Source organism: Rana temporaria, chromosome 3 (genome assembly GCF_905171775.1).
Source record: "Rana temporaria chromosome 3, aRanTem1.1, whole genome shotgun sequence".
Classification (NCBI taxonomy): Eukaryota; Metazoa; Chordata; class Amphibia; order Anura; family Ranidae; genus Rana; species Rana temporaria.
Window position 1 is genome coordinate 348,544,293 of NC_053491.1, and position 26,122 is coordinate 348,570,414.

The 26,122-nt window shown below is 40.4% G+C and overlaps 1 protein-coding gene across 3 annotated transcripts in view; it reads right to left on the reverse strand.

Moving 5' to 3' along the window:
* ANO2 (anoctamin 2) overlaps positions 1 to 26,122 on the reverse strand; it is a 315,904-nt gene that overhangs the window by 159,459 nt on the left and 130,323 nt on the right. For 2 of the 3 annotated variants that reach the window (XM_040345150.1, XM_040345152.1), the window contains 5 exons: positions 25,987 to 26,121; positions 22,468 to 22,628; positions 20,141 to 20,223; positions 13,069 to 13,080; positions 12,776 to 12,847 (listed from right to left, as the gene is read on the reverse strand). In XM_040345150.1, coding sequence (XP_040201084.1) covers positions 12,776 to 12,847; positions 13,069 to 13,080; positions 20,141 to 20,223; positions 22,468 to 22,628; positions 25,987 to 26,121 — 463 coding nt within the window. The remainder of the gene's footprint in view (positions 1 to 12,775; positions 12,848 to 13,068; positions 13,081 to 20,140; positions 20,224 to 22,467; positions 22,629 to 25,986; position 26,122) is intronic. The other variant, XM_040345151.1, reaches the window with a different exon arrangement.

A 26,122-nucleotide genomic window follows, 5' to 3' on the forward strand; every position in this document is an offset into this window, starting at 1 on the left:
ATGTAAGTGGCCTATATTTACATTACATGCAGCTGGTGACATCACTGGCACATGTGCTCTGAAGGAACAGCCACCCATGCCATTCCTTCCAAGCCTTGTGCTGTGAAAAGCGGTGCGCGGGAGTGACATCATCGTGGCTTCGGCCAGTCACAAAGCCGGAGCCCACGAACCCAGAAGTAAGACGGGTTAAGATGGAAGTGGCTGCAGCGCTGACATCGTGGTGCTGGAAGAGCTTTGTTCTAAAGTAAGTTTCACATAATGTGCTAGTAGGCAATGCATACTAACACATTATGACTTTACCTTGCAGGGGGGAAAAAGGCCAGTGCTATACAACCGCTTTAAGTGTATTTTGCAAGCAGCAAAGATATCTGAATTTGTTTTGGTATAGGCAACTTACAGTCCTTGTACAGCAGTGCTCAGACCGGGAGAGGGGAAAGCAACACAAGTAGCCAATTAGAACAAGATGGACAGAAATATCACTCCTTTGACAGGTAAAACAGCCCTCCTGCATGTATTTGATGTCTGTTGGATAGAGTGGGTAAGGAGTTTTGCCCCATCAGTGTTCTACTGCTATATGTGGCTCCCTTGTAGAAATTTCTTCTCACTTACTGCTGCAGTGACAATGGTTTAATCAAAGTGAGGGAAAGTCTCCAACAGGGTCAGAGAGGAAATAAGGTCAAAGTGATAATGGTTTACTATTTGGTGAAACCTTTGTCACCTTGTTAGTAAGTGAAAAGACATTTATCAAATAGGACCCTTGACAGCAGAAAAAGCAGACCGGGCATCTCTTGTCCAAAGAAAAAAGTTTTGGCTGGAAGGAAACTTTAAACATTCAGTTAATCTTTAGTTTAGAAGGCAAGAGTTTCTTGAATGTCAGCACAAAGATATTAAGTGTGCAGTGTGTTTAAAGGTTAGGTGATCTTCATTTTTGTGAATTCTTGCTAATGCACCAAGGAACTCAATTAGCCTATGCACTTATTTAACTACATTTCAACCTGTGGAAAAAACAATGGGCCTTTTCAGAAAAAGGTGAAAATAATATACACTATTGTCATGTTGGCTACCGTTTCCAAGAATCTAGACATTACTGAGCCTCTCCACCAGGTGTGGAATTAATCCAATACTTTAAATTCTCCAAAGCTGTGGTGCTCTACCGTTCTTCGGTAAGAACTTCAAAGGCTGGTGTGTTGTTGTCCGAAATCTAGTTTTTCACCAAATATGGAACAAACATAATTCTACAAAGTAGTGCTTAACCATTCAAGCATAAACCCAAAATGCCGGTAAGCCATTGTTGTCTAACTTTTGGTTTGTAAAACCCAATGCTCAACACTAGAGTTGAGCGAACACCTGGATGTTCGGGTTCGGGACAACGTTGGAGCAGGAAGCCGGGAACGAGTGGATTATCACCGCTGGAGTTTTTTTATTTATTTTTTATTTTATTAATAAAGGACTTTATTCTACGGTGTGTGTGTTTTTTTTTTTTTTACAAGAATTTACACTTCCTTTGTGAAATGGTAGAGGTACAGTGTACCCCATTACCATTTCACACAGGGGGGGTCAGGATCTGGGGGTCCCCTTTGTTAAAGGGGTCTTCCAGATTCTGATAAGCCTCCCGCCCGCATACCCCCACAACCACCGGGCAAGGGTTGTGGGGATGAGACCCTTGTCCCCATCAACATGGGGACATCCTCCCCATGTTGAGGGCATGTGGCCTGGTGCGGTTCAGGAGAGGGGGGGCCGCACTCTGTCCCCCCTCTTTTCTGTGGCCGGCCAGGTCAACGTGCTTGGATAACGGGTCTGGTTATGGATATTTAGGGGGAACCGCACGTCATTTTCTTTTTAAATTGCCGGCGGGATTCCCCTTAATATCAATACCAGACCTGAAGGGTCTGGTTATGGATATTTAGGGGGAACCGCACGTCATTTTTTTTTTAAATTGACGGCGGGGTTCCCCTTAATATCCATACCAGACCTAAAGGGTCTGGTTATTGAATTTGCGGGGACCTCCGCGCATTTTTTTTCCCGAACTCCGATCCCGGACCCGAACTTTTTCCAATTATTCGGCTTCGGGTCCGGGTTCGGGAAAAACCCAAAGTCCGTACCGAACCCGAATTTTACAGTTCAAGTTCGCTCAACCCTACTCAACACCTAAAGCAATGGTGCTCAACCAATATGGATCCCAAATGTTGGTGTGGTATTGGTGTCAAGAGTCTAGATATTGCAGATATCAAGGATGCAATGGCCCTAGTTCTCTATATCCTCTATTTTAGTGATTCAGTGGCACCTCTAAATGCTGGTGTGCCATCCTTCAGTGATTACCAAATGCCAGATTTGGTATTGGGACCTTGAAAGGTATCATTCCACATATGATTTTTAAAAGTTCTGGTAATCCAGGGACCCAAGAAACAAATGTTTGGGGTCCTGACCCGCAGATTGCTTGTTTCTCCATTATTTATTATTATTATACGGATAGCTTTAGTTTGCTATGTCATAAAAAAGCTTTGGAATATCAAGAAGGGAATCAGCAGGACGGAACTATGAGAATGAGATGTAATTAAACTAAAATTACATCTTCTTTATGAAACATAACTGAAATCCCTCAGTGCAAGCTCACAACTATGTGGAGTAGGTTAGGGGATTGGATGCAACTAAGAAACTCTTCACAAATGGGCGGTATCTCACAAGTCATTTGGCACTATTTCCCAGCACTGAGACCAATGTGTTCTAACGATCTGTATAAATGAAATTTGACAGGTCTCAGTTCTGGGCAGTGTACCAGAAATAGCATAGAATAACTGTGTGGTCTTTTAAAGTGAACCTGTCACTTACCCATCAAAACTATATCTTAACAGATACAGTATGGATCTAAATTTGTGTTTTGTTGTATAAATCCTTGCATGTTTCCTTTACACAGAACTAACACCTTCTAGCCAGTTGTACTGATAATATAAAATATATCAACATTCAATACAATATTTTAATTTTGGCATTACCCAACATTTCTCTTACACCTCCCTCACCGTCTTCTAGAACATGTCCAAGTATTATTTTTATTTTAACTTTGTTCCTGTATCAAGGAACATATTTTATTCCTTCTTACAATATTTCTTGTAAAATTCTTGCAGGGGGAGCTGCTGGAAGCTCCGGTTGATGGAGGCACACGCCCAGAACTACATCTTCCAAGAGCACCCCTTTCTTGCAGATCAACAAAGATTCTTCTGTCCTTGCACTGTTCTCAACGCAATAAAATATGGGGAAATGTGCATGTTTTGCAGAGATGTATAGAAAGCTTTATTTTATTTTTATTTTGCTTTAAATGGCCCTAAAAGGAGACCTATTAGTCCCTCCCATCGATCATTCACTAGGACTGGCATAACTTCCACTGTTACACCAATCCTACTGTACCTTGTAGTGCAGGGTTCTCTATGCTTCTGCTTCATTCATTTTGTGGCTCTGTTGAGTTATCAGAGAATCAGTCATTAGGAGGGAGCTCTGACCTGAGGAAGCAAAGCCCTGCTCTTGCACCAAGATGGCCACCTTAACAAGGAGATATGGTGCCGAATAAGGTAAGCTAAGTCAGTAATGGGAAAATACACCACAGGAAATGCTAGTGACTAGTTTTCTTCTGTTAGAAGAAACTTTTTTTGACTCATCACCTCACACATTATGGTAAGTGCTCACAACACACTACCAACACTCTGTTTTAAAGCATAACTGCAATTTCACTAATGGTGATGTGCTCAGATTTCTCCCAGTAGCCTCTGAGAAAAAAAGTCATGTATCCAGCAATACTGCCTGCAGCCTCCTGACTTTAAGGGCCCATTCACACCTGAGCATTTTCAGCTTGTAAAACGCTCATCTCAAAAGTTCCAAAATGCCCAACAAGTAAAATCCCAACCATTTTTCAATGACCCCTGTTCACATCTGAGCGTTCTGTCAACTGAAGCTCAAAAAAGTACACAAACTTCTTTTTAGGCAGATTACAGGCATTTTTTCTTTTTCTTTTTACATTGGTGAGCTTTCGACCTGTACAAAACACTGAAAAAACTCTTCAAAAATTCTCCCCAAAAAATCTGAAAAATTTACAGAAAAACACCCCAAAAAAAGTCTGTAAAGGATACACTCAAGTGTGAATGCAGCCTTAGTACATCCAGTTGAATTCACAGATTGTTCAATCAACTCAATGAAAAGCAGGTCTACTTTCCTCAAACTGCGCCCTCCACTGGTGGCAGGAATAGCTTGTGCATAGCAAAGATGGGTGCAAACAGATCCATCCATGCTGTTTGAAACAAGACAGACCTTTAGAAAAGTTAACCCACATCATGTTTGCATCCCCTAGCTGCAGAGTTCCGGTGTCACATTTTGCACCTTTCAGGGGGAGGAGGGAACAGATACCTGTGTAATACAGGTATCTGCTCCCATTTCCAGGCATAGGTCGCGGCAGCGTCCTAAGCCACGTCCGGTGCCTTCTTCGTCCCCCCTGCTGTCTTCTGGGACACACAGGTCCAGGGACCAGAGAGACAAAAGACAGATCGACTTTGGATGCCAACATCGCAGGCACCCAGGACAGGTAAGTGTCCATATATTAAAAGTCAGCAGCTGCAGTATTTTTTGCTGCTGACTTTGATTTTTTTTTTTAAGCAACTTCACTTTTTTCTTATTTTGGATAGAGAAAAGTAGGATTATAAGCCTTGTCAGCTTTTTTCGGTTATCTGTGTCCCATTGGGGAGATTTACCCTCAGTTCCTGTCCCATAGTCAAAACAAAAAGTGAGAGGAAATCCCTTTAAATTAAGTGAATCCCTTGGGGCCCCCCAGGTCACCAAAACTATATCCCCACTGGAAGATGTTGCCTCTTTCCCGGGGAAAACCCAATTCTAATCGCTCTCCATTCTATCCAAAACTAAAAAAAAGTTTTGCCTCTAGTTACACTTTAAAGCGGATCTTCAGTCTCTTTTTTTAACTTTCTACTATTAGCATTCACCCCCCCCCCCCTTTAATAAAGAAAAATTTAACATTTCTAGCTCTAAATACCTCCTATTTTTTAGTTCCTGACCACTTCCTGCTGATCCCCCCTCTGTCAGGCGGATGATGTCAAAACACTACTCATGTTGACTCCTGGGATATTTTTGTCCGAGATTCTAGGAGGCCTCAGGCATTTTTTTATTTTATTGTGAGGGGAGGAGAGCTAGAGGAGGGTGGAGGAGATCTGGAGGAGGGCGGAGGACAGGCAGAGATGGGCAGAGGCAGACGAAGGATGGACAAAGACACGGGGGGTTATTTATTAAAGGCAAATACACTTTGCACTACAAGTGCACTTGAAATTGCACTGAAAGTGCACTTGAAAGTGCAGTCGCTGTAGATCCGAGGGGGACATGCAAGGAAAATAAAAAACAGCATTTTAGCTTGCATGTGATTGGATAATAAAATCAGCAGAGCTTCCCCTCATTTAAGATCTACCCCTCAGATTTACAGCGACTGCACTTCCAAGTGCTCTTTCAGTGCAATTTCAAGTGCACTTTGCACTTGTAGGGCCAGATTCACAAAAGAGATACGACGGCGTATCTCCTGATACGCCGTCGTATCTCTGTGTTAGGGCCATCCTAACTATGCGACTGATTCATAGAATCAGTTACGCATAGCTAGCCCTAAGATCCGACAGGTGTAATTGAATTACACTGTCGGATCTTAAGGATGCAATTCTAGGCCGGCCGCTAGGTGGCGAGGCCATTGCGGTCAGCGTAGAATATGCAAATGAATACTTACGGCGATCCCCGAACGTCCGAGCTGCCCGTCTAACTTTACGTTGTTTCCGTCGAGTTACGTCGCGTAAAATTAGGGCTACCTCCTAGGTGTCCTAAGCCATGTTAAGTATGGTCGTCAAAAAAACAATGTCGTTTGCGTAAGTCGTCTGTGAATGGCGCTGGACGCCATTTACATTAACGTCTAAGCAAATGACGTCGGTGCGACGTCATTTAGCGCAATGCACGTTGGGTAATTTACCCGACGGAGCATGCGCAGTACGTTCGGTGCGGGAACACACCTAATTTAAATGGTGCCTGCCCCATTTGAATTGGGCGGGCTTGCGCCGAGCGCATTTACGATACACCGCCGCAAGTTTACAGGTAAGAGTTCTGAGAATCAGGCACTTACGCTGTAAACCTGCGGCGGTGTAACGTAAACCACATACGTTACGCTGCCCAGGAGCAACGTAATTCTATGTGAATCTGGCCCATAATTTGTACTTGTATTGCAAAGTGGATTTGCCTTTCGTAAATAACCCCCAGCTTGTTGTATGCACGCAGACTCCAATATGTACTGCGCATGTGCGGACTCGCTGTGTTCCGCTGTACTGCTCATGTGTGGTCAGGAGTTCCCCAGAAAACTGAGGGCACTGGTTTCAGCTGCCCTTAGTTAAAATAGCTGCAGTGACATATAGGGTGAGTGCAGTTACAGCCTGCTTTTTACAACGAAAAATAGCTTTTTAGAGTTAGGTGGATGTCATCACAAAATACGTTTATTTGCGGATGATATACTCCTATTTTCATCCTCACCACAGGTATCGGCCCCAAATCTAATACGGGTACTTCACGAATTCTCCCACATTTCCGGCCTCATGGTTAATAGCCAAAAATCCTTGGCACTAAATATTTCACTCAGTGACACAGTGAAACAAAATTTACAGTCCTCACTACCCTTTAAATGGGCAGACCGTAGTATACCATATCTGGGTATACACCTTACGGCTAATGCCTCCGAATTATTTGCTGCCAACTACCCTCTCTTACTGAGTGTCACTAGATTGTTATCCGACTGGTCTTCTTTACCGATTTCCTGGTTTGGGAAAATCAACATAATAAAAATGGCTATACTCCCCAAGTTTTTATATCTATTTCGAACCCTTCCAATTCACATTCCTGCTTATTTTCTTAGATTGATTCAGCATAGAGTAACACAGTTCACGTTGGGGAAGAAAAAACCCAGACTGCCTAAAAAACATTAATTCTACCCAAATTAATGGGTGGGCTGGGATTTCCAGATTTTGCAACATACTACAGAGCAGCACAATTGGCGCAACTATCAAAGTATCACTCAACCACAGAAATCCCATTGTGGGTACTTATTGAGGAAATAGACTTTGACCCTCTCACCACTAACAATATCCTTTGGCTGAGCCCTCAAGACCGTAGAAAATTGAAAAATCCAATCTCTAAACACTCATTGTCATTATGGGATAGGTACAAAACCTCTCATGGATTGCAATCGCCACACATTCCGCTTCTTTCCTTTTATAAAAATCCGACCTTTTATCCAGCATGGGTATTTCCAGAACTTTTAAGGCTTGGATCAGGGCTCGAATTACATGTCTATATCACATAGCATCAACAACTACAATATCTTATACTGCTAAATGGGAATTAGACTTAGAATGTAAAATTAATAACGAAACCTGGGCAAGCATTTGGTCTAATACTAGCTCTGCATCTATAAATGTATCGGCAATGGAAACATCATATAAAGTGCTTTCCCGTTGGTACCTGGTTCCCAGTAGATTAGCCAAACTTTCAGCAAACTGCTCAGATCTCTGTTTCCACGGTTGCCCAGACAAAGGAACATATATCCACATCTGGTGGCAGTGTCCACTTGCAAGGAAATTCTGGGAAGGGATTTTTAGGATCGCTTCTAAAATATTTGACTGTATTATACTACCTGATCCAATGGCGGTCTTACTTAACATTAAACCAGAAACCCTTTCTCGGAATCAACATAAGTTATTAATTTTATTTATGATAGCCGCGAAACAGGTAATAGCCAGTGCATGGAAATCACCTGCATTACTGTTGTCGGAAGCCGAAAGGAGAATAAATCTTTCATTCGTACATGCTAAACTGGAAGCGCTAGACAAAAATGGGTTGGAAAAATTTGATAGCATATGGAAGCCCTGGGCCATATACTATACTCCAGACACTTTTGACTCAAGAGTTCTCATGTCATGGTATTGATACCCTTTCATGGATAATAGCGGAAAAAAATAAGTGAAATCCACCTTCGGAACACCACCATTACCCTCTTCCTTCCCTCCATTAGTTCTCATTTCCATTTATTAGTAATTGTTTTTATTTATGTTTAGTTATATCTGTATAATACTACAACTCTTACAACAGTTCAATTATTATTGCATTAATCTGTATTTCAATGCTGTATCTCATTCTTAGTTGTTGTCATCTGACATACTGTAACTGTTGTAATCTATTACCTTAAAATAAAAAACATTATACGAAAAATTGCTTTTTTACAGATTTTGACAAATTAAGTAAATAAATCACATCATCAAAGTGACTGAAGTTTCAGTATAATGTTGTAATTTTTTTTACACAAATTCAAATCAAATATTACTAATACACAAACAGCAATTCAGATATGCTGTGAATTTGTTGTGGTGATCTGTGCATTTGTGTCCAATTACAGCTACCCTCGAGGAAATCTTGGCATTTTTAAAATGACAATCACAAAGATCCAGGGACAACAGCTGCAGGATTACAACATTCCCCTCTATCCCTCTCGTGAAGCGCGGAAATTGACAAAAGGCGTCTCGTGTGAGAGTCAGACTGGGGGAACCTTGGTATGACTAAGTTTGTACACAGAGCCAGGCACATGACTGTAACACGCTCTTAATCATTGCATAATGTGTTTGTTAGGCCAGCCTGGTGTGTATTGCTCACTCTACTCTAGGAAGTTTCAATTTTTCATTTTGTCTGACCTTTATAACTCAGGCCTGATATATTTTACTCCTGCATAAGGAAACACAGACCAAGGTAGTGTGATGAATCTAAAGTCTATTGCTAGGTCGATGTCCTGTTTTTTGTCAATACATAATTTTAGTGTTCCATATCTCCACACCTCCTGCTGTGATGGAGCTATACTGGACTTCCTAAAAATTAAATTTGCCAAACATAAATGTTTCCTTGGGGATCAATTTAAAATCAGCAGTTCCTTAAGGAAACCAATAACACCTGTATTTTCTGTACAAGTCTAGCATTTTTTCCACTTTTTTTTGTACTTATTTGCAATCTGTATGAAGCAGTTGAGTGTAGTCAGCTTATATGTTTCTCCTTGAGTGTTCCCTAAGTACAGGTCATTATTCTTTTTGCAGAAGTTGTTGAGCATTCCTCTTTGTAGAGGGGGTTAACAGTCAGTGTTAATAATTAATTAACCACTCCAACAACCACCTTGGGGATGCAAGCTAGGGAGGTGTTAAATCTTTGGGAAGCTTCCTGTCATGTGGTTTAGTTCTCCTGGGCTAAGACCCTAGGAAGAAGGTGGGATGAGCTGTCTCCCCTCCATTTGGACCAATGACCTAGGGGCTGGAAATTGCTGGAGTCCCTTCTCCTAAGGTTTGTTTTATAAAAATATAGAAATTGTGAATTTATATAAAAAAAAAGTCAACCAGTCATTTCAAGCCTTTATAAATAGACTGTAAAGTCCCCTGGTACCCATCCTGCAGCCTTATGACCACATGTGGTCCTCTGGTGCTTGCTTTCTTTGCTCTTGGACACAAGTAGTTAGTAGTGGGTGTGACAGCATTGCTTTAGCAAAGGGACTGTAATAGCACTGACCTTTACAAGTATCATGTAACATATTATTTGTCTCTGACTGTCTCCTTTAGCACCTTTGTAGTGTCCAACCACACCTGTAATATGTCCACAGTTTTAACTATCTCCTACATAAAGTCTCCAGTCTCAATCCAAACCTGTAGAGAGTGTCTACAGTCTCTGACTATTTTCTATAGTAAGTCCTCAGTCTCTGATCATCACCTGCAGCAAGTCTTTAGTCTTTGATAATGTCCTGTATTATATCTGGAGTCAATAACTGTCTTCTGTAGGATTAAAATTACTGAATATTAGTGCAGGCCCTAAATGATGTCAGGGCCACATTCGAGTTCCCCGTTGACAATCACTGTTATAAACACAGCACCTTAAGTGCCTCTGGATCCATTTTTCCAATAAGTCTCTACCTCAGAGACTTGCATTTACTAACTTAGAACACAGTTATAACACAAACCAGGAGGTTTACCAAGGGGCTTACTGCAATATTAAATTCACACCACACATCAGGAGCAATTCTTGAATCATAACTAATGTTTGCTCAGCCAGATTCAATGCACCTGATCAATTATTTATTCAGTGAAAAAAATGTTAGTTCTATACATTATGAACTTGGAAACCAAATGCATTATTGGCCCAGATGTCTTTAGTAGCACATTTTTTCTAACCTCTATTGTATATGATGCAAAACCTATTGAGTAAGTGGCAGATTAGTTTCCCAGAAATGTTAATGACATTGTATTTCTATCTGCACCATGGACTAACTTGTTAAACCCAGGAAGGCTCATATGATATCTTATTTAATAAAAGTCAAATTACAGCAAAAAATCTTTTTGAAAACATGAATTTGTTATGTATCATTTGCAAGGATGTTCTTTATTTTTTACATAAGGTTTACATGCCCTGCAGGTTCCCTTGGAGCTTAATCCCATTTTAAATGTGAAATGTTATTTGCAGATATTGATACATTGATAATACCCCTAGCCTTTGTCGACGCTTCCCTCGGGTAAAAAAGTTACACTTCCCCACATGTCTGGATATGGATGTCGTCCCATAGTGATGACTTCATACTGACTCAGTGCTGATCTCTCTAATAGGCTACCAGATGTCTTTGGGTCATAAAGGAAACCTGATCGGAGTTGTGCTTTTATTTTTTTAGACTACTCCCTCATTTTAAATCTTGGACCATGGGAGCAGGTTATGTATAAGAGTGAAATCCAAATATCCCAGATTGGGGTTGTAAATTTTTTGGAAACGTAAAGCCATGTGTAACATAAATGAAGTGGATTTATCGGGTAATATAATACTCTATACTGTATATAACATATGGAATTTTTGTTCTAATGTGTTATATAGTTGTTTGTCTTTTAATATGTTACAACATTGCATCTATTATCACAGAGGTAATGAGGTATTACAGTGAGGTTAACTGTAAGGCTTCATGTGCACAGGACATTTTAAAACCTCTCCTGAATGGTGTAACGAATAGTTTATTTGGACCAGCTTGGTCCAAATTTTGAAGTGACAGCTGGAGTTCGGCTTTAAAAAAAAAAAAAAATAACAAGTATTTAAAAAAAAAAAAGATTTTTAATTAAATTGTTACTGAACCCTTGACCCTGCATTCACTATATCTGGTCTCACACAGTGCACAGAACATGAAAATGCAAATATTTTTGTAAATATAAACTGCTAAATACCTTTTTTCATCATCAGTTAGAGCAGTCTTGTGACTTCTATCAATGTCTAGTTAAATCTTGTAGGAGGAGTTTTCATTCTGCTCTGACTGTCCTATGAGGCTGCAGAACCCCTCACCCTCTGTCTGGACAGTGCTGATTGGCCCTGTGCTGATCACATGCACCCTCCCGAGAAAAAAAAACCTCTCTAGCAATACACACCAAACTGAGCATGTGCAGCTTATCCCATGGGCTGTGTTCTATCAGGAGAGAGATTAAGGACTGTGGAAGAAGGGGAGGAACAGACAATACAGGATCAAACAGTTTTTTTTTACACAATGCAGAGGATTAGCCCCTTAGGTTCCACAGGGAGTATAACAAGCATTCTTTACTGCATACACAGACTGATTTTACTGTTGTGGGTTTAGTAACACTTTAAGTGTTATTAAGTTAAGGTTTATATATACTTTAAGCATGCTTTTAAAAGCAAACTCACACACAAACTTTGACAATTCAAACTGAATATGAGATGTAAAATATGCATGGCAAAATGATCAGCTGATCCAGAGTTATAGGCAGGTGAAGTTATATGCAAATCTCAAACTTTCCTGTAACAACACCCTGTCCACAGTCTTCTTAACAGTCAATGGCCATATCAACAAAGACCAATCCGTATGCTTTCAGGTATCAGGGGGTGTGGTCAAACTTGACTTTCACAAAAGTCAAATTAAGATTTGACTTAAAAACCTTTGTGTCTGTCTTATTTTTGTTGTAAAGGTAGTAGCATAACCAACATTTGCCTATAAATCTAGCTAGTACCATTACCTAACTTTATACTGATCTATCACTTCACCTGAAGGCTAAATCAGGCTCATTTTGTGTATAGATGCTGTATTAGGTGATTGGTGGGAGAGAAACTCAGTTACGCTGGCCCACAGCCGAAACTGAAGGGCATGTCCAAGGTACTCATCAAGCTAGTTATTTACCATCAATTCAACTTGTAAACAGATGTTTTGACCCCCCCCACACCCCGCCCTCCCCACCCCACTCCTTTAATAAATGGAGGATAAAAGTAAAAATATAAAAGCTGAAACAATTTTCAAAAAAATGTGAAGCATGGTATTCTAAGAAATGTGTTAGTTACATTAAACAGATAATGCATTTGATTACACAAATATAAAAGTGTCAATGAAAGTGTTCTATTCCTTTCCCTGATCAGTTTACCAAATATTTTTCATTGCTGTACGTGTTACTGTTGGAGAGATTTCCCCTTACCTCCTGTCTTAGTGACACAATAGGAAGTAGGGGTACATTTTTCAAACAAGTATCCAAGCTGTATTAAATACTCGGTATAAGTTCTAACTTTACCCTGTACTAAGGGTTTTATCTGGATTTCAAATTTGTAACAAGGACTGTTACTCTAAAATTTCATTAAAACTTTTGATAAAAAAACAGTTTGTAAATTATGCATAATGTAGAAATGTTAAAAACAGTCTTACCCCATTTTTCCTAGCTTTGCACTTCTCTTTCATTAAAAGCAGCTTAGTTTCGTATTCTGGCCTTGGATGTTCCTAAACAGGAAAAATAAAACCCAGGGCACCATGTTAGTATTTGTTCGTCGTTCTTCTGTAGACGTCAAACACGACCAATAGAGGACAATACACCGAGTCACAGCCGAGTGTGGTTCTTACAATTTGGTACCATAGGACACAATTAAACACAGTCACTAGAGTTGGAGGGATCAAACACTTGAGGACACGCAAAGGTCTAACAAAAGGGAAACAAGTCAAACCTTTATACGTTCCTTGGTGCATATTCGATGGTGGAAAAGGAGAGAAAACATGTTATAAATATACGCCAAGAAGAAAAAAAAGCCAGATATATTTTTTTTCTTTCACAAAAACCACAAGGTTTATTCAATAAGAAGTTGTTTTGTTAGCAAAACCCTAGTCAATTTGAGCTTGGAACACAATATGTATAGTCTTGGAATGCGCACAAGGTTTCACAGCCTACAAAACAAAAAGGAATACACCAGGGACTACCTAGGAAAAACTGATGCCATAACTACATTAGGGAATGATTATAAAGCCCAGTCACAGAATTACTTCCATAGCAGCTACATAGGTGCTACCGGACACCGAAAGCATGGGGAATCTGGTATGCAATCTCTAAATTCTCTTCCTTCCTGTCCTGTCATCGACCTATTCATAACAGAAAGCCAGCCTATGCTGTAGATTCAAATCATATTTATATATATATATATATATATATATATATATATATATATATATATATATATATATATATATATATATATATATATATATATATATATATATATGTATATATATATATATATATATATATATAATTATTTTATTTTATTTTTGATAGATCAAAATCGTCAACATTTTTTTATTTCGACCTGTAAAAACATTTGGGGGAGTTTCTCCTGGTGGTACTAAAAGCTGCTTTTAGTATTGATGAAGACGTTAGTCAAAGGCTGCTTTTAGTCATGATATTAACATTGACTGCTCAGCCCTGAAGAAGGGGGAGGCTTTCCCCCCAAAACGCGTTGGCTGTATTTGATGCTCTTAACCATTAAAGGTTTCAAAGAGTCCTTTAAGTGAGATGATCTTTTGTACCAAGTGCTCCTCAGTACACATTCAAGAATGTACAATCTTGCAAGAGTTTCCTTTGAGAGAGGTAGCAGAGAAGGACAGAACACCTCCACTCATAATATATTTCAACCTTACATTATTTGAAGCAAACATCACTTTACAGTGGAGTGATCAGAACCATTTTTCATTTCAGTCAAGTGCTATCACACACAGATCTGGTACTATATCCATGGAGGCATATTGACAGTTTCCCTGGGAAAGGCATCCTTGAACCCCTAAGGCCTTGTACAGACGACCCAACATGTCCGATGAAAACGGTCCGTGGACCGTTTTCATCGGACATGTACGCTGGGATCATTTGGTCTGATGGCTGTACACACCATCAGACCAAATTCGCGGTGACAACGCGGTGACGACGCGGCGACGTGACGGCGACGATGACGCGGCGACGTGTGCGAACCCGGAAGTTCAATGCTTCCACTCATGCGTCGAATCACTTCGACGCGATGCGCGGGTTCTCGGGCCAGCGGACATGTCCAATGAGTCGTACTGACCATCGGATATGTCCGGCGGACAGGCTTCCAGCGGACATGTTTCTTAGCATGCTAAGAAACAGTTGTCCGCTGGAAACCTGTCCGGTCGGCCGGAAAATTGTCCAGTCGGCCCTACACATGACCGAACATGTCTGCTGAAACTGGTCCGACGCTCATTAACACATTCGCACTCATTAACACATTCGCTTCAGCTGGAGTTAAAATCGGCTGTGTCCAAAACCCCCAAAAAGTGGTGAAGGCACTCCCTCAGTCATGACCACTGCTAGGCTTGGACAGCATCATAAAGGAGCAGGTCACATGCTTATCCATGTCTGTAATTCTTAAGTAGCTGCCAGTTTAGAATGTGTCTTTGTTGTTTATTTAGTTTATTTTAGTCTATTTCATTCAATTTTTTTTCTTTTTCTTTTATGTATTTGCTTATGGTTTGTGTCCTGTTGCTCTAATTTTTTTATTTTACCTTTTTCTACAGGCTTTTCTCCCTTTTCTGTGTAAAAAAATTAGGCTAATGGGGGCAAATTTGGAAGAAGAATGGGTCAAGGATAGTTAAAAGGTTATTATATAAACCTTAAAGCCAGTCTCCATGTTTAGTGTCCCTTTAAATAGTTTGAACAGGCCAAGCTGGCCCAAACGATCTATCTAATGCACTGGTGCGTCCGCTAGGCATGCTGAATTAACTGTATGTTTACATATAGTATACAGTGCTATGTTCGGTGAGTAAGACAGCGGCTTTAAGGAGCAATTTGCATACATTAAAAACTACCCTCTGTAATTGTATTCCAAACTTTCTGCTTTTTGCAAAAATTTCTGTAAAAGTTCCAACCCTTCCTCATCATTCCACTAAAATGTGTTTTTGTTTCCCTGTTTCAGTGATTGTCCATCTCTTCCTGTCATGATATGCCACTTTGGGTCCCTCCTGAGAACATTAATGTGACCCTGCCATGACATACAGTATGCCATGTGTTTTTTTTTTTTGAAGGCAGACACAATCAATTTGTTCATACAGTGGTTCTCCTCAGTGACCCACCTCAGGAGGGAGCGAAGGAGCCTGGAGCAGCAGACAAGCATAAAAAATGTGTCCAGCTATAGGGTAGCAAGGTATAAAAACATTTGTTTGCAGATTGTATGTCTGTTCGGAAGGCAAAGAGAGATGGAAATGCCTTGGCATAGAATTCATGGGGATAAAACTAAAATTGCAAAACTGAAAATGTAATCTTATTATAGGCCCAGAAACCAATCTAGTGCCACAGTGCAGATCCAACATGTTCAGATATTGCCTTTTTTAATCTAGTCTGATCTATGAAGACATATTAAAGAGAAAACAGATGTAAACTGTTATAAAGGGAATCTAAGGAATTTCTAAAAGTCTCTTTTGCAACGTTCATATTTTGATCGTAAGTAACCCAACGTGTTTAATACAGAAATAAGGTCAGAAATTATTAAATCAGCTGAGAAACACATATATACGGATGGTGCTTGGATTAAAGAGGCAGTCTGCTTACATGGGATATCGTTTTTCAAACTTCCTGGCTGCCCATTTCATAGCCATGATGCTAAGCAAGAGAGTCTCACTCCTGCTGCATCTGCTTTTAAAAATAAGATTAAGGCTAAATTCACACTGGCTTAAAAATCGCTACTTCTTCAGGTGGAAAAAATGAATGTTTTTTTCTGCCAAAGGAATTGGGGCTTTTTTTTAAGCTCAGTGTGCATGGATCCAAAATGAAAAAATAAATATTAGCCCTATAAGAGTCATAATAAAACGGCTATTGCTGCAACACTACAGCTGGCCATAGATGGATTGAATCTCAGCGGGTTCAGCAGAGATCGACTTGCGTACAATCAGCCTGTTCAATTTTTTGCATGTGAAGACAATGATTACTGCAAAACACAATAGCCCTGCAGGAGCGATTTGTAGTGGAAAGAAAGAAAATTGCATAGTCTATGGGCTGCTTAACTTTTAATTAGTATTGGTCACTTGCAGTAATTCCTAGATGTCATTAGTCTTCAGACTGAATGACAGCCAGCACCATTCAACCCACTTCCTCTGTCGAAGCGGTCGAAGCCCCCCTTCTCCCTTCCCCAGTCACGCTGCCTGGGTTCTGAATGTTACTGCACTGAACGGCAGCACGACCCACGAGGTGTGTTTTATATGCATTACATTTTATATATATATATATATATATATATATATATATATATATTGGGAGAAATTGTTATTTGATCTCCTGCAGATTTTGTAAGTTTGCCCACTTACAAAGAAATTAAGGGCCAGATTCAGGTACATTTGTGGCGGTCTAACGTATCCCTACTGTCTACTTTGAAGAACCTAGAATATGAAATATATTTTCAGTTGTTTCACACTTTTTTGTTATGTATAATTCCACATGTGTTAATTCATAGTTTTGATGCCTTCAGTGTGAATCTACAATTTTCATAGTCATGAAAATAAAGAAAACTCTTTGAATGAGAAGGTGTGTCCAAACTTTTGGTCTGTACTGTATATATATTTGCTGTTGGAGACAATTTTACCATGTTTTAGAAGGTTTTTTTGCCTTCCTTCAAACTGTTGGTTTAGGGTTCTGAGAATTTTAGGTTTTATATATATTTCTGTGATTTGGTGAAACTCAATGGACATGTTTTTTTAGCCGTGTAACATGTTACTTTTTGACAGATAATGATGGTCTATGCCCAGTCATACCAGAAAAACTTTCCACATTAAAAAACAAGGGGCCAGATTCTCAAAAGAGTTATCTACTGATACACCAGCGTAATTCGAAATTCCCGCCGGCGTATCATTGTTTTGTATTCACAAAACAAGATACGCCGGAATTAGGCTAGGATCCGACTGGTGTAAGTCACTTACACCGTCGGATCCTAAATGCAATACAACGCTGACCGCTAGGTGGCGTTTACGTTCAGGTCTCATTTGACTATGCAAATGAGCCTGATACGCCGATTCCCGAACGAATTCGCGCCGCGTAGTCGTCGCGTACATCGTTTCCGTAAGCGAAAGGTTACCCCTGCTATATGAGGGGTAACCTTCCGCCAGTCCGCCGTATGCCATGTTAACTATGGCGTCGGGTCCGCGTCGACTTTTTCCGTCGGTTACGTCATTTTACTAAGTCGTTCTTGAATACGACTTTACGTCAATGACGCTCACGTCGGTGTCATTGACGTTTTCCGTCGTGAGCTGGAGCATGCACACTGGGCTATTTTTCAGCCCGGCGCATGCGCAGTTCAATCGGCACGGGGGCGCGCTTAATTTGAATACAAGCTGCCTCCTTTGAATTACGCAGCCATACGCCGGGCCATTTACACTACGCCGCCACAAATTACGGAGCAAGTGCTTGGAGAATACGGCACTTGCTCCAGTAAGTTGCGGTGGCGTAGTGTAAATGGCTTACACTACACCAACGCGAGATCTTGGAGAATCTGGCCCAGAGTGACTGAAAGTTCCACTAGTTCATATCTTCTCATCAGTAAGAAAATAATGTCTTTTAATAGACATCCCGGGGCATGGGAGCATGTGCGTGCCTAATAATTTATGAGCAAAAACAAAAGCCCATTCAAAGTACATTAAAATTAATGCAGAACTAAACCCACATTGAATTAGTAATAGTGTTCGCTGTGAAAAAATGTTTATTTGATATAAACTAGTTAGAAGTCATATAATTACAGTATAATAATGACAGACATGGTTTTGATGCTGAATTATGAAAAACTGAAGCACTGCAGAGCAGTCAGTATAGCAACCAAATTTATTTTTAGGACTTGTTCTAAAGATCTGTAATAGAATCCTGTCATTACTGACCTTGCCTTCAAAAAATGCTAGCTGCCTGGCCGGTATGCCAATGCTTTGGTCTCAGTATTTTACCAGCCAAGAATGAGTATGCAAATAAGGCATTTTGAAATTTCACTGTTTTTTGCAGGACTGAGACTCAAAGAACTGATACCAAAAACAGCCTGGCAAACAGCATTTGCAAAAGCAAGCCAACAATAAGATACATATATTTATTTTCTAATAGGTGTACAATAAAATAACTTTCACATTTTAACAAATTGAAAAAAAGATTTATAAATTGCTGTGACCTTGAGGTTCCTGCATGTTCCTAAAGCAGCTTTAGTACCCACTCTATGCCCAAATGCCAAGCCATTTGGATCAGGCAAAACATTGGCAGTTCCTGGTAGAGCTGGAGCTTGCCCACGCTGTTCTTTTTCTCATATGTTCCTATTGATCAATGACATGGGGAGAAGTGGAGTGACTTTGTCTATGTGGTTTTGCCACAAAATTACCAATTTTGCTGAGAAATGATAGATTTTACCAACAGCAAATGTTTGCCAAAGTAGAAACTCTCAATTACCCTCATGAAAGGTTTAATTTACCTTAACAGAAAAACTGTAAAGGTGACCTAACACTAGACCTATTTCCCTTCCCCAGCCCCCTCCGGTTCCCACTGTACTTACCACCAGTGCTCCTCTGTCCCGACACTTGAAATCCCCACCTCTCTCTGCCTTCTCCATTTTGCGATGCCAGGACAGACTAGATGGAACCTAATCTTGTCTGTTTATGTAACGACGCTGGCAAATCAGAGGCCATCTGGTCCACCCTGGCAGTGCAGGATGGAGGAGAGAGCTGCTGGGATTTCAGATCCCTAGACCGGTGGAGTGGCCAGGGAGCCGTGACAGCTGAGGATCACTGGTGGTAAGTACAGCGAGGACCAGGGGTGGAGGGTGAGGAGGGGCCTGGTGTTAGATCACATTTACATTTTTTCTTTAAAGGTGAACTAACCATTTAAGCTGCTTGAAACATACTTTTTTTTCTCTCTTTTTAGAGGGTGTGGGATTTTTTGAGTGTATTTATTGTAATTCAGTTGATTTCATGAAGGGTATTTTTCTGATGAGCTAAAATGCATGTGTTTTGGTTCCTGCAACACAGATAGTGGGGCAGATCCACAAAAGAATTTAAAATTTTGTGCGTCGTATCTTTGTTTTGTATCTACAAAACAAGATACGACGGCATCTCGGCTCGATCCGACAGGCGTACGTCTGCATTTCAGTGCCTTGACGGGGTCCATAGGAGTCAATAGCAGCACATCAAAACACATATAAAAAGCATTTAAATGCAATGGCACAAGGTAATAACAAGCCTTGGTCAATGGCTGTTGTTGTCATGTATCAAAACGTATCTGCCTAACAATATAAAAAAAAACACACCTCTATGCACATACATAAATCTAAATGGGCCCTTATGATTCTTTGTATTAGTGCTGTTTTCCTTTACTTGTATATTTGATTGTTATTTGTATACTGTTTTGTTTTTTTGTTTTGTTTTTTACTTTTTTTTGTCTTTTTTTTCTCAGTAAGAACTATTTTTTTTTTACTGTACAGGTGCATAGATATACTATTCAGAAAAAATATTAATACACATTTATACCGGTAGCACATGCATGTGGTCCACATGTGCTGGCAGCCTTAGACAGCATTTTACAAATTTGTACATTGTAGATCTTGTATTGCTTTTTGAAATCACATTGACTTTAAAAAATAAAAAGAAAAAAAGCTTTTCAATTGCTTTTAGAGTTTTACAGCGCATTCTGCAGTACTAGTGCCAGGTTGTCAGTATCTGCTTGTCATTTTAATTAAGCATTTTTTATAAAAAAAAAATGTAAATATATAAATATGAAAGACTTACTTCTTCTTCTTCCAAGCCTGTAAGGTCCCAAAAGTAGCTTAACCTCATTTGCAATCGTTTCCAGTGTTCAAGGAATAAGGTAGCTGGAAGTCAAAAGGAATAATAGTTAAAGTGAAGCCACTATGGACAGAGAGAAAAAGATTGTTCTTTATCGTCTGTATAGTTCTTATCTAGGGGGATGTGTAGTCTTTTTTATTATCAGATTCAAAAGTATAAGAGATCAGCTTGATATAAATAATGATTACATTTTTTGTTAAAAATAAAATAGTTTTTATGTGTAATTTGTATATTTATAATTTTACAGGTACGTGGAGGCATCTCAGTTTGCTCAATACATATTTAGGCACATAGGGCATTTGTGTTTTATTCTTTAATTTTTTTATCTTTTATGTAATACGTTTTGATGTATTTTGTTGGGGATTTATTAAAATGTATAATTTACAATTGAGTTAGCCTACTTTTGCGCATAAGCGTGATGTCCGGGAGATCTAATGTTCAAAGGATAATTCCTCAGGCCTTGCGGCCCTCCAGGATAGGGGTATCCTAGCAATCATAAGAGGGAATAAAGAAATGAGGCTGCACCAGCCTTGTACATTATCCTTTAGTAAAAGTTTTTGTCTGGGATGAGTGTTTCTGCCCTAATAAGGGCAGAAGTAATACTTGTGAAAAATTGGGAAAGCAACCGCGCTAATATATTAAATAGTGAACAATAAATGGTAATAAGTGACAATCAAATGTGAAAAAGTGAAGCTGCACCTTACTGGATGTATACAAATAGTGAAAACATAAGGAAAAAACAAGATGCGCTACACGTAATAAAATTGTGAACATGTGTCCAAAAACAAATGAAAATAAATCATCCGTGGATAATATGGGGAATATGAATGAACAGCAAATTCTTAGAAAAAATCCTTAATGGAAACAAAAACAGTCCTTTCACCAGTGAATATGAAAAGAAAAGTCCATATTGATAAGTGATAAGAGTTGGGGCAGTTGGCTGTATCGGCTGGAGAAGTTGCCAAACAATTGTCCCTGAGCCGGTGTAAGTTGCGGCTAGGGACAGTGAAAAGGCAAGGTGGTACCAGATACAGCTAGTTGGTCAGTCAAGGGTGCCTTCAAAAATCCTAAGAAACAGGCAGTTACATTCAGTCTGAGAGGTTAGGGTATGTGTTTTCTGCGTATTAACGGTTATATTATGTAAAAAAGTTATTTTCATGGTTGGTTATTGTAATAAAAGGGCTGCTATGGCCATTTATACCCAAGAAGTATGTCTGGTCTGATTTATTTAAATAAGTAAAGTGGTATAGGGTATATGGCATACAGCCGGTACTTGGGCAATACCCCAGGCAAGCTCTTGAGCAACTGCAGTTGCAGAATACAACTGCACTTTCCGCCTTTAGTTAATCAATCCCTATGTGTTGTCGAGAAAAATATCATAAATAAACCTGACCTTTATTTTTGCAGGTAGGAGTAAAGGGCATTAATTCATTCCCATGTCTAGTTAAACCTAAGAGTACAATTAGCTATACCCTCAAGCCAGAGTTTCATTTTTACAGGAAAAGGGAATTTTTCCAATCAGATATCAGAGTGGAATATGAGCACAGAGCCATTATCGTGGTCTCTTAACAAATTGCCTGCTTCTTCAAAGAACAAGAAAGTCACTGAGGATAAATGCACCCCCTCCCCCAATTAGACCAATTCAATGGAGCAGAGACCGCTCATTGTCCTATTCCTGAAATGTACATGTGAGTAATAATGTATGACAGTTTCCCCGCAATCTATGCACTGTCTGCTAGCGATGGGTAAGAGTAGATGACCCTGCTCTGCTCAACACAATGGGAGTGTCAATCAACACACAGAATGTCCAACATAAGCGTAGTATTCTGCTCAGAGAACATATTGTAACCGGATGCTCAAATTCAAGATGAGTCAGGCTTACATAAGGATCCAGTGTCTGACTTGGAGAGGTTTATTCTACTCAGTTTCAGATGCACAAAAAGGATCACCGGTCTTAACTTTCTTGAAAGTCTTAAAGGGTCAGTCCTCCTTATTGGTGTTTCAGTTGATGCCTGTGGGCTGAGAGATCTCTCATGTTCCAGGCTCCACCCACCAAGGGGGTCTCCTATTCAGTGATGGATTTTCACTTACTTCATATAAACTTGGCTCTCTAAAACGAATAGCTGACCGTTTATTGGGTTAATTCATGCTTACAAACAATGCCTATTCAGATAAGAGGTGCATGTGGATAAAAACAAACTGTGTAGCTTTGACCAAAATTGGATAATGCCTTGGCTATATATTTTTTAATAATCTATGAATTTACTTACCCCAAAGAGCCATGAAAATAGAAAAGAAGACAGTGGCCGGGTTGTCAAATAAGTGGCTGGCACGTGCTGTACTGCAGGCAGAGCTTAGATTCCAGTAGTCACACGCCTTGTCACATAGTGGGCACATGGTGAACGTTTGGTCAGTGTAGCACATTTCTTTGCTGTGGAAGCCCAAAAGGTACCAGTATCACTTTCACATTAAATTTACAGGGTTGTATGGCACAATTTAAAAACGTAGTTATTGTTCAGATTATCATTTGTCAGGCAACTCTAAAACTGCACCCAGATGCATCCATGATGGCTTTAACTCCTTATTTTAGGGATAGGTAGACATTCAAAAGCAGGGTTTTTTTTGTTTTGTTTTTTTAACTAAGGATGCGCTCAAAGCCTTTTTGCCCCCCCTTTTTGCCTCCAGTGGAGTCACATTCTAACGGCTGCAGAGACCTGGGACACTCTGCATTTCTTGTGAGCCCAGGGCACGGGGCAGAGCCTTGCCAAAACCAAAGAAAATTCCCAGCTCAGTTTACCGACCAGGACTCACCTTCTGCCTATCCATTATAACGCATGTGCTTCTACTGTGGAGGCCCTCAAAATTTTGAGTTAGGACTGCAGAGAATATTGGGGTGATGTGAAGTGGCTCTAAAGCATATGTATGTGTTTGCAAATGTGTACAAACTAAACACCTGTTTTTAACACATACTGTTAGACAGGATAATTTGGTTAGTTGCAGATTGGTCGGTAAGTTGAGCTGGGAATTTTCTTTGGTTGTGTTTGACATGCGTCGCCCTTCCATGTGTTCCTTGCTGCAAAGGCCAGTTATAGGTGGTGGTAGTGGCCATTTGTTTTTACTGTTTGAATACTGGTGAGGGGATGCACTGGACACTTTTGCTGCCACTGTGCTATATGTTGGGTGTCCAGTGTCCCCCTGTGCATTTAAGGAAAGGTGGGCTCCCTCCAGGCTCACCTGCCATGTCCCTTTCCATTATAACGCATGTGATTCCACTGTGGAGGCTTTCAAAATGTAGAGTTAGGACTGCAGATAATATTGGGGTTCTGTGAAGTGGATCTGCAGCTTACGCATAATGGCCCGGATTCACATACATCAGCGCATATTTATGCCGGCGTAACGTATCGAATATACGCTATGCCGACGCAGAGAGGCAAGCACAGTATTCACAAAGCACTTGCTCCCACTTGCTTCCGAATCTACGCTGGGTTTTGAAAGCGTAAGTCGTCGTAAGTGGAAGTGGGCGTGAGCAATGCAAATGAGGCGTGACCCCATGCAAATGATGGGCCAAGCGCCATAAAGATACGAATAACGAACGGTGCATGCGCCGTCCCGTGGACGCATCCCAGTGCGCATGCTCAGAATCACGTCGGAAATACTCCCTAAGATTGGACGGATCACTGCCTACAACGTGAACGTAACCTACGCCCAGCCCTATTCACGTACTACGTAAACTACGTAAAATATGACGGCTGTGTTGCCTGGTCCATACCTTAGCATGAGTTGCAACTCATATATGGGGAATAACTTTACGCCAGACATACGACTTACGCAAAACGCGTATATTATGCGCCGGCGCAAGTACGTTCGTGAATCGGCGTATCTCCCTCATTTGCATATGTGCATAGAAAATCAATAGGAGCGGCAAATGCGCCCAGCGTAAATATGCGCCCACGATACGACGGCGTAGGCAAGTTACGTCGGTCGTAGGAAGCCTATTTTCAGGCGTATCTAGTTTTGTGGGCACGGCGCACAGATACGACGGCGCATATTTGGACTTACGCAGCGTATCTCGAGATACATCGGCGTAAGTGCTTTGTGAATCCGGGCCAATGTGTGCAAACTAACCACCAGTTTTTAATGCATACTGTTAGACAGGATCATTCGGTTGGTTGCAGATTGGTCAGTAAGTTGAGCTTTTACATGTGTCGCCCTTCTATGTGCTCCTTGCTTCAAAGGCCAGTTATAGGTGGGGCAGTGGCCATTTGTTTGGCAGAGCTTTGACCCCCCGGGCTCAAAGTAAGTGGGTTAAATTATCCAGGGGGTCATCCAGCCTGGAAGAGGGTTGGCAGCTGAAGTCTACGGAGAACAGTGCAGGAGATAGGTGAGTACAGCACTCAAGTATTTGCTTTTTTTTTTTTTAAGACAGGCTGCTTTGGACCAATATTTGCTGTAAATGCCCAAAATGGAATTGGGCTTTAACGTACGTTTGGTTCCCAAAAATTCAATTATGTAGGAACAATGTAATATCAATTTTTCCAGCCAGTAAATGTAGCTCCAGGGTCCTTTTCACCTATATACCATGCTAGCTTTAAAGCGGATCTTTAAACCCCGAAACACAAAACTGCATTGTGCACTGCAAGCCCACTCATAGTCTTCATAAATGTCTATTGTGCAACTAACAAATTTTTCTTACAATTACATTTTAGTTTTGTACTTCTTGATATCCCAGGTGCACCCTGGGAAGGTCAAACTATCAGTGCCTTCCAGGGAGACTATGCCAGATCTGTGCTGTTCAAGATTTGGGGTGGCTTGTTATTTGGTGGACCGACACTCAACAAGGAAGAAAAATCCACCCACCGATGATGGCGCCTGGCCATGTACAATATCAGGAGGAGGAAAATTAGTGCATTTACATGTGACGACACATTAAAACAGGGGGCAAGCAATTAATTTGCTAATAGCATTAGCAGATAAGGGTGATTGGGGGAAGGTCCACTTTCAATGCTATACTGAAACAATTCTGCTGTTTAGAGAACTTAAAGCGGGAGTTCACCCGAAAAACAATTTTTAACATTAGATTGAGGCTCATTTTGTGAAGGGGAATCGGGTGTTTTTTTTTAAATCGAAGCAGTACTTACCGTTTTAGAGATAGATCTTCTCCGCCGCTTTCAGGTATGGTCTTCGGGACTGGGCCTTCCTATTTGATTGACAGGCTTCCGACAGGCTTCCGACAGTAGCATACATCGCGTCACAAGTAGCCGCAAGAAGCCGAACGTCTGTGCGGCTCTATACGGCGCCTGTGCATCGACGTTCGGCTACTCGTGACGCAATGTATGCGACCGTCGGAAGCCTGTCAATCAACTAGGAACGCCCAGTCCCGCAGCCCATACCCGGAAGTGGCGGAGAACATCGCTCTCTAAAACGGTAAGTACTGCTTTGATTTAAAAAAAAACACCCGATTCCCCTTGACAAAATGAGCCTCAATCTAATGTTAAAAATTAAGTTTTTGGGTGAACCTCCACTTTAATAGCTCAAATTTAGATTACACACATACAGCTGAGCAAAGACTTTCAATTAGTGAGACACAGTCTGAAAGCAAATAGCTTCTGTTTTGGTATTGTTTTTAAAAAACATAATGCTTTGACATCACTATAATGGGTTTGTTCAGTACGAAATATTTATTTGTAAGAATAATATTTTATATACAAAGTAAAAAATAAAAAAAGTCAGGCTAAGAACATAGAACAAAAACCGATCCAAAACTTTTAAAATTTCCCTTTAAGCCTTACCTAGGAATGTCATCATCGATAGTTATACATCCATACAGAAAGACTATTATCCCAACCAAAGAGGCAGGAATTAGCAGCCATGTATAGAGTCCAAGCCAGGCAAAATACAGTCCAATTTTTTCTCCAAAATATTTTC